This window comes from Phyllobates terribilis, unplaced genomic scaffold (genome assembly GCF_046119375.1).
Source record: "Phyllobates terribilis strain yellow unplaced genomic scaffold, ASM4611937v1 Scaffold_2__4_contigs__length_985480577, whole genome shotgun sequence".
Classification (NCBI taxonomy): domain Eukaryota; kingdom Metazoa; phylum Chordata; class Amphibia; order Anura; family Dendrobatidae; genus Phyllobates; species Phyllobates terribilis.
In genome coordinates, this window is record NW_027362762.1 from 865,072,401 (window position 1) to 865,088,374 (window position 15,974).

Consider the following 15,974-nt stretch of genomic DNA (forward strand, 5'->3'; position numbering starts at 1 on the left):
ATTTTTATGAAGTCAATTTTTGTATGCAATTGAATGGCTGAGTTTCAGGAAAATGGCGCCTGTACTGGGGACATTAAAGTTAGCGACGTCTCACTTGTGGTAACAGTGGGCAGAGCCGCTGTCAGTGACTCTGTCTTATGCTAATACTACAGATGGATCTCGGAAAGGACTGCTTGGTTCTGGGCATTGATGTGGGCACCAGTTCTGTGAAGGCCGTGTTAGTGGAGCCCGCATCCCGGGAGGTGCTGCATAGCCAGAGCCGGGACACAAGAGCCGGGCTGCAGAGCGAGTGTGGAGCCCAGGTGAGGCTGGAGGCTCCATGGCTTGCTGGGAATTGTAGTCCTTCAGATGCAGGAGAGTGACAGGTCTATGCAAACCTATATCAGGACATTGCTCCCTCTGTGACTTGTCCTTCATAGATACCCACCTTTTTTGCTCAGTGACATGGACATCAAACAATTGATATTTTTTATATATATATTTTATCTAAATTCATGTATTTTGGGCTAAAGAACAGTTTTACAATTAGGATCGTTAAAAGTTTTGCACCATTTTGCCTTTACAAATTCTTTTTTTTCCAGCGCATTCAACTTTGATGTGGTCTGTGGTCATAAATCAGCTGAGAGGAGCGCAGAAAAAGAGGACACAAGAGTTACAGTCTCTCCTGTCAGAATGAGCTCACTGATGGATTTTCAGTTAACTCATTCTGCAGCCTGCAATAGACAGCAGCTATAGAAGGCACATGGTGCAACATTTTTAATGAAACCCAAATACAAACATGAATTTTATCCAAGAATACCTACATTTAAAGTGTGACCGCTGTTTTAATTTTTGTTTCATAAATCAATAGTACACATGAAAATAAACAACTTTGTCATATACAGCACAGACCAAAAGTTTGGACACACCTCATTTAAAGATTTTTCTGTATTTTCATGACTTTGAAAATTGTACATTCACACTGAAGGCATCAAAACTATGAATTAACACATGTGGAATTATATACTTAACAAAAAAGTGTGAAACAACTGAAAATATGTCTTATATTCTAGGTTCTTCAAAGTAGCCACCTTTTGCTTTGATGACTGCTTTGCACACTCTTGGCATTCTCTTGATGAGCTTCAAGAGCTAGTCACCGGAAATGGTTTTCACTTCACAAGTGTGCCCTGTCAGGTTTAATAAGTGGGATTTCTTGCCTTATAAATGGGGTTGGGACCATCAGTTGTGTTGTGCAGATGTCAGGTGGATACAATGCTGATAGTCCTACTGAATAGACTGTTAGAATTTGTATTATGGCAAGAAAAAAGCAGCTAAGTAAAGAAAAACGAGTGGCCATCATTACTTTAAGAAATGAAGGTCAGTCAGTTCGAAAAATTGGGAAAACTTTGAAAGTCTCCCCAAGTGCAGTTGCAAAAACCATCAAGTGCTACAAAGAAACTGGCTAACATGAGGACCGCCCCAGGAAAGGAAGACCAAGAGTCACCTCTGCTTCTGAGGATAAGTTTATCCGAGTCACCAGCCTCAGAAACCGCAGGTTAACAGCAGCTCAGATTAGAGACCAGGTCAATGCCACACAGAGTTCTAGCAGCAGACACATCTCTACAACAACAGTTAAGAGGAGACTTTGTGCAGCAGGCCTCCATGGTAAAATAGCAGCTAGGAAACCACTGCTAAGGACAGGCAACAAGCAGAAGAGACTTGTTTGGGCTAAAGAACACAAGGAATGGACATTAGACCAGTGGAAATCTGTGCTTTGGTGTCATGAGTCCAAATTTGAGATCTTTGGTTCCAACCACCGTGTCTTTTTGCGACGCAGAAAAGGTGAACGGATGGACTCTTCATGCCTGGTTCCCACCGTGAAGCATGGAGGAGGAGGTGTGATGGTGTGGGGGTGCTTTGCTGGTGACACTGTTGGGGATTTATTCAAAATTGAAGGCATACTGAACCAGCATGGCTACCACAGCATCTTGCAGCGGCATGCTATTCCATCCGGTTTGCGTTTAGTTGGACCATCATTTATTTTTCAACAGGACAATGACCCCAAACTCACCTCCAGGCTGTGTAAGGGCTATTTGACCAAGAGGGGGAGTGATGGGGTGCTACTCCAAATGACCTGGCCTCCACAGTTACCAGACCTGAACCCATTCGAGATGGTTTGGGGTGAGCTGGACCGCAGAGTGAAGGCAAAAGGGCCAACAAGTGCTAAGCATCTCTGGGAACTCCTTCAAGATTGTTGGAAGACCATTTCCGGTGACTACCTCTTGAAGCTCATCAAGAGAATGCCAAGAGTGTGCAAAGCAGTCATCAAAGCAAAAGGTGGCTACTTTGAAGAACCTAGAATATAAGACATATTTTTGGTTGTTTCACACTTTTTTGTTAAGTATATAATTCCACATGTGTTAATTCATAGTTTTGATGCCTTCAGTGTGAATGTACAATTTTCATAGTCATGAAAATACAGAAAAGTCTTTAAATGAGAAGGTGTGTCCAAACCTTTGGTCTGTACTGTATCTTATCAGAGAAATCTGCTTCTTTCTCCTCCTGGACTGATCATTTACTCTCTATTCATGGGTAATATCTGAATTCAACGAAGACAGAGTTTCCCATTACTGAGATAGAAGATGGCAGTTGGTGCTTTTGAAATTTTATGGAGAAGGAAGGAGTTGGAGGCAAACACAGACATTTTACTGCAAGCTGTCCTGAAGCTACAGTTACAGTTCTCCATAGAAGTTCATGAGCATCAACTGCCATATTTTATGTCAGTAATGGGAAAGTCTGTACTTGCTGAACACAGATTTTACTCTTAGGCCTGGCCCCACTATCAGTATTTGGTCAGTATTCAGTCAGTATTTTTTCTCAGGAGTGGGAGCCAAAACCAGGTGAGGAACAATTTGAGAAAAGGTATAATAGAAACAAGTCACCAATTCTGCATTTATCACCCACTCTGGGTTTTATCTACCACTCCTGAGAAAAAATACTGACCAAATACTGATAGTGGGGCCGTGGCCTTAAATTGAGAATTAAGGGTAAAAGCCAAACCAGAATCTCAGTTTGCAGACACAGTATTTTGGGGTATTGTCCTTGATCTGCAAATTATGATTCTGGTTTGGCTTTTATCCTAAGTCATGTGATAAGGCTCGTTAATGTGCCAATATTGACTTTTAGGATTGCTACTACCAATAGGTGGCACTGGAGTTCTAGTTCTCTTCCTCTCTGAAGAGACAATTTACATATTTAATTTCCCAAAGCAGCATGCATGGCATATGAGTCTCCTCACATTGACATGCCAAGCTTGTCACTCTCCACAAGCAGAAAACTTTACCCCTTAGATGCCAGTCTTAAGTCTGTCATACAGCCAAATCAGATCTCATGATTTGCACTGATGAGGTACTACACCCCGAAACACCGTGTCTGCAAGTTAAGAGTCATATTGAAAGGCTCATTAAAGGGTCGATAATGACTTTTAGTATTGCTTCTTCCAATAGGTGGCACTAGAGTTCTAGTCCTCTTCCTCTCTGAAGAGGTGATTTGTATCCTTCAGCCACGGCCCCACTATCAGTATTCGGTCAGTATTTTTTCAGTTAGTGCTGGCGCCGTCCATGATATTTGAATACTGCTCCCGACAAGCGCTAGGTTTGAGGGGCGCTGATAAGATATATTACAAAGTTTTTTTATTTTCACATCTATTAATGATTTACAAAAGTAAATTTAAAATGACTGATACTCTTTGGGAGCTTTTTTTTTTTAATTCCTTAAAGTTGGACAACCTCTTTAACATAAGTTGTGTGCGACTATAATTTGCTCGTGATACGTCTGCAGCTTGGTTTTGTTTTTTTACAGTAAAGTATCCTGTTTGTAATAGTCGCGGACAGCAGGCTGCAGAGTAATCGCACCCCTTTTTTGGTGATGTGATTTGTATGAGACGTAGAAGATAGAACACGGACACACATGGGGTTATTCCGTTTTCTTTTGCGGATCAGCAAAAAAATAAATGGAGACCCTTTTTTGATACTATTTACAGATCAAACTCACCCATTTAAATCAGTTAAAAAAGACTGGAAGGCACATGAAGCTGTTGAGTTCAGGTCAGAAGACCCAAGAACGATCTGATCATCGCAGTTTGTATTAGAACCGTGAATGTCGGCTGTGTGAAACCTGACTACGCGTCCATTCACACTACTGTAATCGCCCACCCTTGGCCGCAGGTCTCCGGTCCGGAACTAACAGCCTTGTATCTGCCTCTGAGAATGATACTTCAGGCTAGAAGACCCATAATGGGGCCAGGCATTGAAGCCCAAAACACGGACGGTAAAATAGGGCACCCTTAGTGGCGGCTTCCAATGTCATCATGTAAACTAACTTCATCAGCATCTAGGATTCAATCTCAGAATTGTCTGCAGCAAATCATTCGTGTGAGAACATGTCCCTAGCAATGACCCGCAGCTCTCATTATATTATGGTACACCTCATCAGTATGCTAAAAACGGAAACAGTGGGATAATGGCTTTAATTTTAATCAACGGTAGATACCTTGTCATTTGATTTGGGACTGCATACACATGACAAAGATGTTCTGCAGGAGCTGTGCTATGTGGCCTGACCTTAGTCAAAAGCAAAATGATCATTAACAATACTTTATCTATGTGGAGCTGAGATCAGACCAACGTTACCTTTGTCCAGGATTAAATAATTAAAAGGAACCTGTCACCTCCACAAACACAGATACCAAGGTAATCTGTAGGTAAATAGTGTTTAATCCTGTGTAGCCAGGTACTGGAGCAGGGCCTGCAGGGAGAAAATGAACTTATATCCTCTCTGCAGCCGCTCATTGAAGCGGTGCAGGGAGCGGATACAACCACCGCTCACTATACAGTAATCACTTCCCCAGTGCTCTGAGTGACAGCCAGCTCTGCACTCACACTCTGCGTATACACACGCCACAGAACTGACTGTCAATCAATGTACCGGGGAGTTATTACAGCCGCACTCACTGTGTAGTGATCGATGACAGTTCAACGCCCCGATGACTGAAAGCAAGCGGCTGCAGGGAAGATATAAGTTCACTTTCTCCCTGTAGCCGCTGCTCCAGTGTACGGCTAAACATGATTTAAATGCTATTTATCTGTTGCTAAATATCATTTCTGGAGGTGACAGGTTCCCTTTAAAAATGATAATGATTAGTTGATCTGTCCTAAATTGGAAAGTTTTAGGGTTCCTTGCCAGCATAAAACATAACCTTAAGGATATGTGCACACGGGGAAAAATGGCATAATCTGCAGTGACAAAACCTACTGCATACTTCATTGAAAAATGCTGCCGTTTTAACCCTTTGCATTTTTTAAAAGGGAGAGAATTCCTGGGGAAATCTGCAGCACATATCGGCATGCTACAGATGTCAAATTCACAGCGCCGCTCATTTTATACTGCAGATTTTCTCCTTTTTGTGTGATGGAGATTTCATAAAATGTGCTGTAAAATGTAGGAGATTTCAGTTTCACCCCCGTCTGTGTACACCCGAAGCATGTGAATGACTGATCATTAAAAAGTATTAAAATATAGGTAAGTATTATAGGTATAGTAAGAGTTAATAAGATACAAAAAAAATCAGTACTCATCTGTGCATATCCCTACCGTGATGGCGTGCTGTACACACGTTACCGCTGCAGCTAATCTCTAGGAATAGTGTTCATGTGCCATACATGCTAGCTAAGCAGAGTGACTGGCTGCAGTGGTTACATGTAGACGGGTACTGAACCATTTTTTTTAGATTCTGCACAACCCCTCATAAATTGAGATCTCACTGTTGTACATTGTTGTCTTCAGGGAAAAGAACAAGATGTCTGTCGGATAATCCAGGCTCTAAATGATTGCTTGACGGCTGTACCCAGAGAAAGGCTTCGTAAAGTCTCACGAATCGGGGTGTCTGGACAAATGCACGGAGTCTTATTTTGGAGAAGCGGCCAAGGTGTAATATCTGGGTGATATTGATATGTATTTTCCCTTTTTTTCCGCTTTTATCATAATGAAGTTGATTGGAAAAAGGCTTTCCGGCATGTAAAACCCATTTTCTAATATCCTATAAGGTAATTCCGGAAGATAAAGGGGTTTCCCACTGCGGTACAACTTATTAATGAGCCCAGGGATGTGAAAAAGAAATATTTTTTAGCCTTTTTTGTGCTTTTAGATCCTAGTAAGGGTAAGTGCTCACAACTTATTTTTCGGGCAGGTCCACTCCAAAACCAACCAGAAAAGGCACCCAGAAAATGCTGAAAGGAATTAACATGTGATTGTCTATGTAAAATCACTTAAAGAGGTTGTCCACTACTTTTTCACTGATGACCCATCCTTAGGATAGTTCATCAATGTCTGATCGGTCGGGACCCAACACCCAGCGTCCCCGCTGATCAGCTGTTATAGTTTACGGCCGCCGGCCTGAAATGCTCAATTGTGGAGCTGCTCCATCTTCTGATATTTTCCGAGGCGGGGAACTACACATCATCCTCCCCATATGGATTTGAATAGGAGGCGGATGTGCAGTACCCAGTCACGGCCACTATCAGAAGACGGAGCAGCTCCACAATTGAGCATTTGTGGCCACCTCCGTGAACAGCTGATCGGCGGGGGGGTGCCAGGTATCAGACCCTGACCAATCCGACATTGATCACCTATCCCAAGGATAGGTCATCAATGAAAAAGTAGTGGACAACCTCTTTAAGTAAAAAAGATGTTGGAAAAAAGCTAAAAAAAAAAAAAAAATACTCAACGCTCATAGCATCGAAAAAGTGCTCAGAAAATGACCCAAAACCACTAAAAAAGAAATTTCAGCAAAAAAAAACAAAAACCTAGGCGTTTCCTGAAATACAGTACATTTCTTTTTTCTTTTTCAAATGAATGTTTTATTGGTTTTACAATAGAAAATATACAACAGTAAACAAATAAGGAAAATGGAAGAAAGTCGTGTGCAAGTTTCTCAACATTTGTATTGATTAAACATATAAGTTTGTATAGAAACTTGACAATGGTGTGTACTTTTGTCTTATAAGAAAATACTCATGTATGAGGATCAATAGAGAAAAGAGAATAAAGGAAAAAGAAGGAAGGTTTAGTGGTTGACCATGGAAATCAAACACATCGTGGGAAAACAATTGGTGCTCATGAGGTTTATGATGTCAACGGATACAAATGTCTCAAAATAATCCTCTATGACAGGGAAGATAAAAAGGTTTCCCAGTGAAACCATTACCATTCATGGCTATCTCTTCTTGAGTTTAAGCTATTAACATTTCCATAAGTTGGATCATCGCAACTTCAGCAAACCATTCCTCTAATGATGGAAAGTCTGCTGACCTCCAGTGACCGGGAGTTACTGTCTTTGCAGCTTGGTGGAGATGTCACAACAATGATTTTTTTATCGCCATATCTGAAAAATGGAAACATGTATATAAAAATACCACTTCTGGCTTCTTGGGGATTCCCACCCCAGTTTCCTTCAGAATAACCTTTAAAAGGGGTGGTCCGGCACCTAAAATGTATTTTCTAATATCTATCCTTACACCCTAACCACTTTTGTAACTTGCTTTATTACACAATACCCTACACTTCTCCCCGTCTCAAACAGGACGTCACAGGAAGCTGGGGCTGCTCTCACTTCACAAAGCATCCATCGCCCCTCCTGGGACAGGACATCAAAGGGGGCAGTGCTGCAGTTATTCACTAGTTTCTTATATCGCTGCCCTCTCTGAAGACATTATTGATCCTGGGTGATGGATGCTGTGGGAGATGTGAGTGCAGCGCCGGCTCTCTGCTCCTATCTCCACCATAGCTTCCATGAAAGAAGATGTCGTCGGGGCAGAGATAGGAGTGTGTGACACCAACACCGCCCCGCAGCTTCTAGCACCGCCCTCAAACAAATTGTCAGCAGGGGGCGGCACTGGTGTCACTCACTTCTATATCCGCCCCCTGACTGTTATGATCTGCTACAAGCACTAAGGAAAGACAGGAGATCTGTCCCTACAATAGAACTACGCTAGATCCCTACAATGTAACGGGGAACCTGATCCTGCGATCAGACCCGCTAAAGTCCTCTGCTAGTCTGAACGAAGACCTATAGATGTGAGGGAGGGATCCCTACAAGAACTAGGGACTGGGAGAAAGATTGACACCTCCTAGCAGAAATTGTAGCAGTAAAAAGACAAACAAACAACATAGAACATAGAGGTCCAAAGAATTAGCTAAACTGACTGAGAAAGGTAACAAAGCACCTGGCTAGCTTAAGAGTAGAAATTACAATGAAATCCAGCATGGCCAGAAGCGCGGAGCTGGATTAAATAGGCAAAAAGGTCATGTGACCAGCAAAATAGAAAAAACCTAACAGGAGAGTTCTAACACTGACAATGTCTTCTTTCTGTTAGAAGCTATGGTGGCAGCGGAGATAGAAGCACAGAGCCGGTGCTTTACTCACATCTGCCACAGCGTCATCACCCAGGATCCAGGACTTATTTAGAGAGGACGGCGATGTAAAAAAACTAGTGAGTAGCTGCATCTCTAACCCCTGATGACGTCCTATTCCAGGAGGGGCGAGTGGACTCTGTGGGGAGTGAGTGCAGCCCCAGCCTCCTGTAACATCACATTTGAGACTCCTCTCAAACGAAACATCACATTAAGTGAAAGTGAAGTAAATAAAAACACTTATAAGGATTAGCTACATAGGGAGAAGTGTAGGGTACTGTGTAATAAAGAAAATTTAAAAAGTGGTTACGGTGTAAGGATAGATAGATAGATAGACAATACATTTTAGGTGCAGGACCACCCCTTTAATGAATCCCTCCCAGAAAGTTCCCAAGACTGGGCATGACCATCAAATATGTGTCTTTGTCCCCTTATTCCCCCCCCCCATTTATGTAAGACAGTGGGAACTCAATACTACATTGAAAACATTTTAGAACTTGTTTCTTGTGCTTTAGTTGCGATTATAGATTCATGGGATAGGTGACAACATCTAGCCCACTGCCCCTCTGTAAGTTTTTGTTGTAATTCGGTCTCCCAAGCCTTACAATAGGGAGGGAAATATTCTAAGCCTGGAGATGGCGTGCGAGGGGCCAGTGGGGTCAACACACAGCCTTTCAAAAGGGGACAAAATGTCTTCTTTTTGAAAAACTGTGCAATCATCCCTGCCTGAAAAAGCCGTCATGTGCACATAACTTTTTTATAGCTTTGGCTAACAAATACATTGAAGGGGTTGTCCATGACTTAAAGGGTTATTTTACAGGTTTAAAGATAAATTTACTGAGCTGAGTAGCTGGACCACCAATGATCCCGAGAACAGGGCTCTGGAACCCAGGAATTAGGCTCTGCAGACCCCCATCTCGAGTGAAAAGAAGGTGCTTATTCTCCAGCTTCGCTCCATTCACTATCATTGGGGCTGGTGGATAAACCCGAGTACGACGCTTCAGCCGTCCCATAGACAATGAATGAAGAGGAGGTCGAACTTGTGCTCCTCCATTCTCAATGGGGCTCTGGTTTCTCGGTTATACGGGATTGCTTGAGCTGTTTTATTGGGGATTATTTCTGATTTTGGGAGTAATCCTCTAAAAGGAACCTGTTAGGCAATTCATGCTACCCAAACCGCAGGCAGCATGAATCTCTACTGATAGTTCAAGTCTGCAAGGAAAAAATAAGCAGCATGTGCATGAGATATTTTGCTGGTGCTGTAAAACTCTGGGTTTTCTTACCCTTGAATCTTGCTGGTACTTTAATATGCAGAACTTTTTACCCTTTAAAAAAAAAGAAAAAAAGCTCGTCAGGCAAACACGTTTTTTTTTTTTTAACCCTTGAAAAACACACGGTAAAAAACGCAACATATAAACAAGCCCCCAATGTTAGTGGATGTGTTAATTTGTGAAGCTCTGGCGCTCCTCTGCAATCAGGACGGGATCTATATATCTTTCTATTTTGTTAGGATGTCATTGGATTAATAGCGAAAATCTCAGGGTCTTTGAGCCAAACGAAGTCAGCCGACTAGTGACCTGGGAAGATGGACGATGCACTACAGATTTCTTATCCTCCTTACCGCAGCCGCAGTCCCATCTGAACGTGGCATCAGGGTTCGGCTGCACTACTATATTCTGGTATTTAAAGAACAGGTAAAATATACAGTTATAGCAGAAAAGATGCTAAATTGAAAAATGTGTCAAAAAGCAAAAATTCTAAGAATGTGAATTGGTACCATAGTTGTTGCAGCTGGCAAATGTTTGACTATAGGGATATAAAGATGTTTTTCGAGTGCAGTAAAGTAACCTTTTTTCTGGATTACTGGTGACTGGTTATAGTTAAATCCTACCTGCCCTTACAGAAAACCTGTAGAAAAGCTTGGTCCTGCTGACCTCATCGTTTTCATCCAGTTAAAACTGCTTTTTTAAAAATCGAATTCTCATACACTATAATTCGCCGTCCACTCGTTTTGAAATGCTGTTCCTTCTAATCAGCATGCTGCCAGCACTCTAGGTTTAGGAACTTCCTTTCCCACCACTTGCAAGTATGAATTCCTCCTGCTGGACATAATAGCAGAAGCAGAGAGATAAAGACCAGCCTACGTCCTTTAATCAGTCTCTGTCTCTGCTGCTAGGGACTGATTACACCTGACAACAGGCAGGGGAAAGCGCCTTAGACAGAAGGGAGACACCTAGTGGTCAGTACTTTTGGATTGATTTTTTTTTTTAGCGGTAAGACAACATAACTTGTAAGTAAAGTGATTTGCAGACTGTCTACTTATAACATCATATGAGATTAAGTTGTCTGAATGTGCAGAGACGATTTAAGGTTTTAGCTAATAGTGTTCCTTCCAATATTTCCAAGTCTTAGGACTCTCATTGAAGATGATTTAGGCCCTGTTTACATTACGTTTCTAGCCTATATTGGAGGTATATGTCAGGAGGGTGTCCACTGATAGACTGTCATTTTAAAAATGCCGTATCGTGCTTTTGTATGCTTTCTAGTCCTAGGGATACATTTGGCATTTATGTTGAGCACTTGATGTGAAGAGGGCCTTAAAGGGAGTCTGTCACTGGGTTTTTGCCTCTTAATCTGAGAGCAGTTTGATGTAATGGCTGAGACCCTGAATCCAGCGATGTCTCACTTACTGGGCTGCTTGCTGTAGTTTTGATAAATTCACTTTTATGAGCAAGAGGCTAGTAAACCTGCTGCCATGTAATCCTCTCCATATTCATCAGCACTGTATAACCCCGACCCCACCACTGATTGGCTGCTTTCTCTGCACATAGTCAGAAAGCTGCCAATCAGTGGTGGCGGTGGGGTTATACAGAGCTCTGCATTCAGCAACCTGGTAGATCTGCAGCAGAGAAAACTTTTTATCAAAACTGCAGCAAGCAGCCCAGTAAGTGACACATCGCTGAAATCAGGGTCTTTGTCCCTACATCATACTGGTAGCAAAGACCTGATGGCAGATTTCTTTTAAAGGAAAACACCATTTTTGAACAATGTACAAAACTGCATTGTACATAAAATGCTGGTTTATTTTCCTTATGGAAGTAATATGATTTTATTACTGTATCTGTTGTAGGAAGATGTATAAACAGTAGAAAGACTATCATGGGGGGGGGCATCAGTGTAATGGCCATAACAGTGTGATCTCACCACGATATAAGACGGCCGGGTCACATGAAACTCCCTTTGTGTCCTAAAGGCAAATGCCAGGAATCCGCAGGACTGCGGCTGTGTCACATGCTTTTTACAGTCCGGGATTTATACCGTTCCTGGGATATCAGATTATCAAAATCTTCAAACAAAAAATCTGAAATTATTTGTGAGAGTCCTTTTTATTGTCTTAAAGGGTTTTTTTGGGAATACATTTTTCTTTATCCTCATCGGTTTACACTAGGTTATCATAAACTCAGGTATTACGCACGCCCTGCTGGTCCAACGCTGCCTCTCTGCTGCTGCTCCGGACATGGTGAATCAGTATCTAATGCCTTCCTGGAACTTGTTGTACTTGTAAGTTATGAGTATGCCCCAAATATCTTGACTTGCACATGTTACAATAAAGACAAGTTGTAACGTGCAGAATTTGGATCTGGTCCCTTGGAATCCTTTTGGGAACCTGCTTTTCTGCTGCAGTCAATCACTGGGCTCAGCAGCTCGTGCTGTCTACATCTGAGTCACATATGAGCTCAGTGATTGGCTGCAGCGTTCATATTCACTGTCACAGCTGCAGCCTGTCTACAAAGAAAGGAGCTGCAGCAGAGAGGCAGCACTGGACCTGGAGGAATGAATAACATCTGCGTTTATTATTTTAGGATGGGAATGTAATATTTATTACCGAAAAAAACACTTTTAAGATTTTCTTATGCATTAGATTATTGTAATCCGAACCCGAAAATTGACTAATGTGTATGGGAGTCTCCTGACTCTCAGGTGACCGGTAATGTCCGGGGAGGTGAAGCATGTTGGATAACTCCCAGTACTTTTCTTCCTACAGGAGATGATGGGCCTCATTGTCTTGTTGCTTATTGCTCTACTTTTGCCATTGACAGCACATGCACGCTCGTCCAGATATGAGAGTGCAGGTGTATGGAGGTCAGGAGACATAGCTTCCAGCCCAGCAAAACTTTAGGTTTATGGGAACCTTTCCTGGAAGTTATTCCTTGGTCAATAGAATATATTATAAAATGGCGATTGATGCTATTTGGCTACCGGGATCCTCACCAATCCCAAGAACATATGTTTGGTCACTCTCCGGACACTGCGAACAGAGAACCTGCTCTCCCCTGGAAATCGACGGCAAAGCCGTGGATTGCTGTTGTCCTAAGGTTGGTTCATATCCTAACCGGTCCCTTTATGTATTGTACAGGCCTGACTTCCTTCAGCAATATGACTCTGCTGGTACAATCCAGGACTACGTTGTCTCCATGCTGTGCGGCCTCCAGAAACCAGTGATGTCTGTGCAGAATGCTGCTAGCTGGGGCTATTTTAATACCAGGACCAAAACCTGGAACACAGATATGTAAGTACAGTAGTGTCTCTTATCTCGTAAGCTTTCATCTGATCGGTTCCTTGGTTTGTAGACTTCCACTTTCAACACAGCAAAGTATATAGAGTTTCAAACTGACCACTTTCTTCCATGGTACAAAAAGAAGAACCGTGGCATCCATAGCAAAATCATCTTCATGCTGACAAGGCAGCATATCATGCTACAAAGAATACCTCAGAGTCATTGGCTGCTATGGGCATAAAAGGAGAGAAACTAATGGGGTGGCCACCATTCTCCCTGACCTCAACCCTAATGAGAACCTTTTGAATATCCTCAAATAAAAGGTCTATGATTGCAGGTGGCAGCTCACATAAGAACAGCAGCTCTGGAGACTATTCTGACATCCTGCAAAGAAACTCAAGCAGAAACTATCCAAAAACTCCGAAGTTCAATGGATGCAGACTGATGTTTATGGCTGACCAATACAGCTTTTACAAGGCTATCACTCAGTTCTCAATATGCAAATTGTCTCTTCAGAGAGGAAGAGGACTGGATCTCTATCGCCTCCTATTGGAAGTAGCAATCCTAAAAGTCTATATCTACCCTTTAATGAGCCTTCCCAAATGACTTAGGATAAAAGCAAAATGTTTCGGGGTGTTCCCTCTCGCCAGAGGAGCACTGTGTAGCTTATAAGCCTCCTTACACTGGCATGCCAGTGTAAAAGCCAAACCAGAATCTCAATTTGCTGACGTGTTTCAGGGTGTTGCCCCTCCTCAGTGCTAAGCATGAGATCAGATTTGGCTGCATGAGAGGCCTCTGACTGGGGCTTAAGGGGTAAGAACCCCTTGGTAAAGACCATAAAATGATCATTAAATAAAAAGGCTCATATCTCTGGAACAGTATGGCGGATTTAAAAAAAACTTAGTAATCAGCAGAGCAGTAGGAATAAAATAACAAAAACAGGTCATTTTTGACCCGGTGACGAGTCTTCTTTAAAGTTAAAGTTTGCTACACCTGTAAGTCTAGATAAACTTGAGGCATCTTTCTAGAAGTAATAATGGCATCCATGTTTGTTTTTTTCTGCCACTTCCAGAGGCTTCTTGCAATGTATTGTGGTGTTTTATTTGTTAGTGTTTTTTTATGATTATTTTTTTTCTGATGTCATCACTGTTTTTCTTTATTAGATTGGAAGCGTACGGTTTTCCTTTATGTCTCCTCCCGACTGTGGTGGATGCGGGGTGTATGGCAGGGAAGACCTCCTATGAATGGTGCGGGATCCCTCAGGGGACAGAAGTTGGCATCGCTTTGGGAGATTTTCAGTGTTCAGTTTATAGTTCTCTAAACGAAAGCACGGATGCAGGTACGGGTATACAGCAATCCACCTACTCCACCGGCATAAATCTGCATTTATGCACCATATATGATAATAATAATCATTTTTATTTTTATATTTCCAACATATTCCGCAGCACTTTACAATTTTTTTGGGGGGGAGGGCTTGAACAGACAAAAAGACATTACAAAATAAGCATAATTCAGATATTAAAGGGAGTGAGGGCCCTGCTCGCAAGCTTACAGTCTATATGATGTACGGTAGCTTGTACCTGATAAAAATATTGTGAACAAAAAATGTAAAAAGGTTCTGGCTCTCGGAATATGACAAGCTGCACGCCAGAAAATACAAAAGACAATGCTAGAATTGCTATTCTATTTTTGTTCATCCCTCCTGCAAATAAATGGAATAAAAAGCTGTATACAACCGAAAATGGGAGCAGTGGAAACTACTGCTTCTTGCACAAAAAATAAGCCTTTATAAAGCTCAGTTGATGGGAAAGTGATTGATCCTTGCTTCTCGGAGTATGGCCACACAAAGACAAATGATTTTTATCAAACAGAATTATTGTACACAATTAATATGACATAATATTTGGTATCGCCACAATCGTGCTGCTCCACAGAATAAAGTGAACACTGCAGCGAATGAAAATATAAAATGGCACAAATCAACAAAAACACATCCCGGAAAAAAGAAAATGATGGCTCCTGTAATGCAATGATTAAAAACGTGTGGCGATTAAGGCGAATTTAGGCTTTGTCCGGTAAAATCAAGTTATCACCTATCCATAGGATAAGTGGATTGGTGATAAGTTACTGATCGTTGGGTGTCCAAATGTTGGTGCCAATCGGCAGAATGAGGAACTTTTATTCCAGTTACAATGAAGTGGCAGATTGGACGCCCGACCAAGGCTCCTTTCGTTCTCTATGGCAACGTCAGAAATATCTGAGCACTGCCCCATAGGGAACGAATGAAGTGGCGGTCAAGCATGTGCACTACCTCTCCACTCTAATAGGGATAAAAGTGCCTGTTTCTGACAATGGGTGCAGGTCCGAGCAGTTGGACTTCCATTGATTACTGAGTTATCACCTATCTTGTGGCTAGGTGATATCTTTTTTTCATTGGAGAATACCTTTCATGAGTTAATGGATTTGGTGCATTTTTCAACTGCTGTGCAACATTGCAAGAAATGTACTCCAGTCAATGACTGGAGTACATTTCTGTCCTAATTGTATAACACTTTTTTAGTATCGGTTGCATTCGGCCTCGCCCCTCAGACTTAGCACCGCTCAGTTTTCCAAAAGATGTCGAAGCTGACTTGGACCAATGTAAAAACGCCGTAAATCGCAACGTTTTTGCACAGCTATGAGTTAGGTAAAAATTTAGTTACATTAGTACAGAACATTGGCAAAAACTGTTTGATGAATCCGGCCTAAAATTGGCTGTCACTCTGGCCCACCCAGCACACCCATGCATTATAATAATAAATAATAATCTTTTAATTTATATGCCAACATATTCCGCAACGCTTTACAATTCAGACAATTTACAGACATTATGGGCACTGTCCCCATTGGGGCTCACAATCTACATTCCCTATCAGTATGTCTTTGGAGTGTGCATTACATGAATGGCCATTTATTTGAGCCCACA

At 42.0% G+C, this 15,974-nt stretch overlaps 1 protein-coding gene across 1 annotated transcript in view; it reads left to right on the forward strand.

The window, feature by feature from the left end:
* The first annotated feature begins 90 nt into the window (after positions 1–90).
* The window catches only part of SHPK (sedoheptulokinase), a 32,435-nt gene continuing 16,551 nt past the window's right edge, over positions 91–15,974 (forward strand). The window contains exons 1-5 of the mRNA XM_073668032.1: positions 91–302; positions 5,824–5,965; positions 9,959–10,142; positions 12,866–13,018; positions 14,170–14,345. Of these exons, the coding sequence (XP_073524133.1) occupies positions 138–302; positions 5,824–5,965; positions 9,959–10,142; positions 12,866–13,018; positions 14,170–14,345 (820 nt within the window). The 5' untranslated portion in view covers positions 91–137. The remainder of the gene's footprint in view (positions 303–5,823; positions 5,966–9,958; positions 10,143–12,865; positions 13,019–14,169; positions 14,346–15,974) is intronic.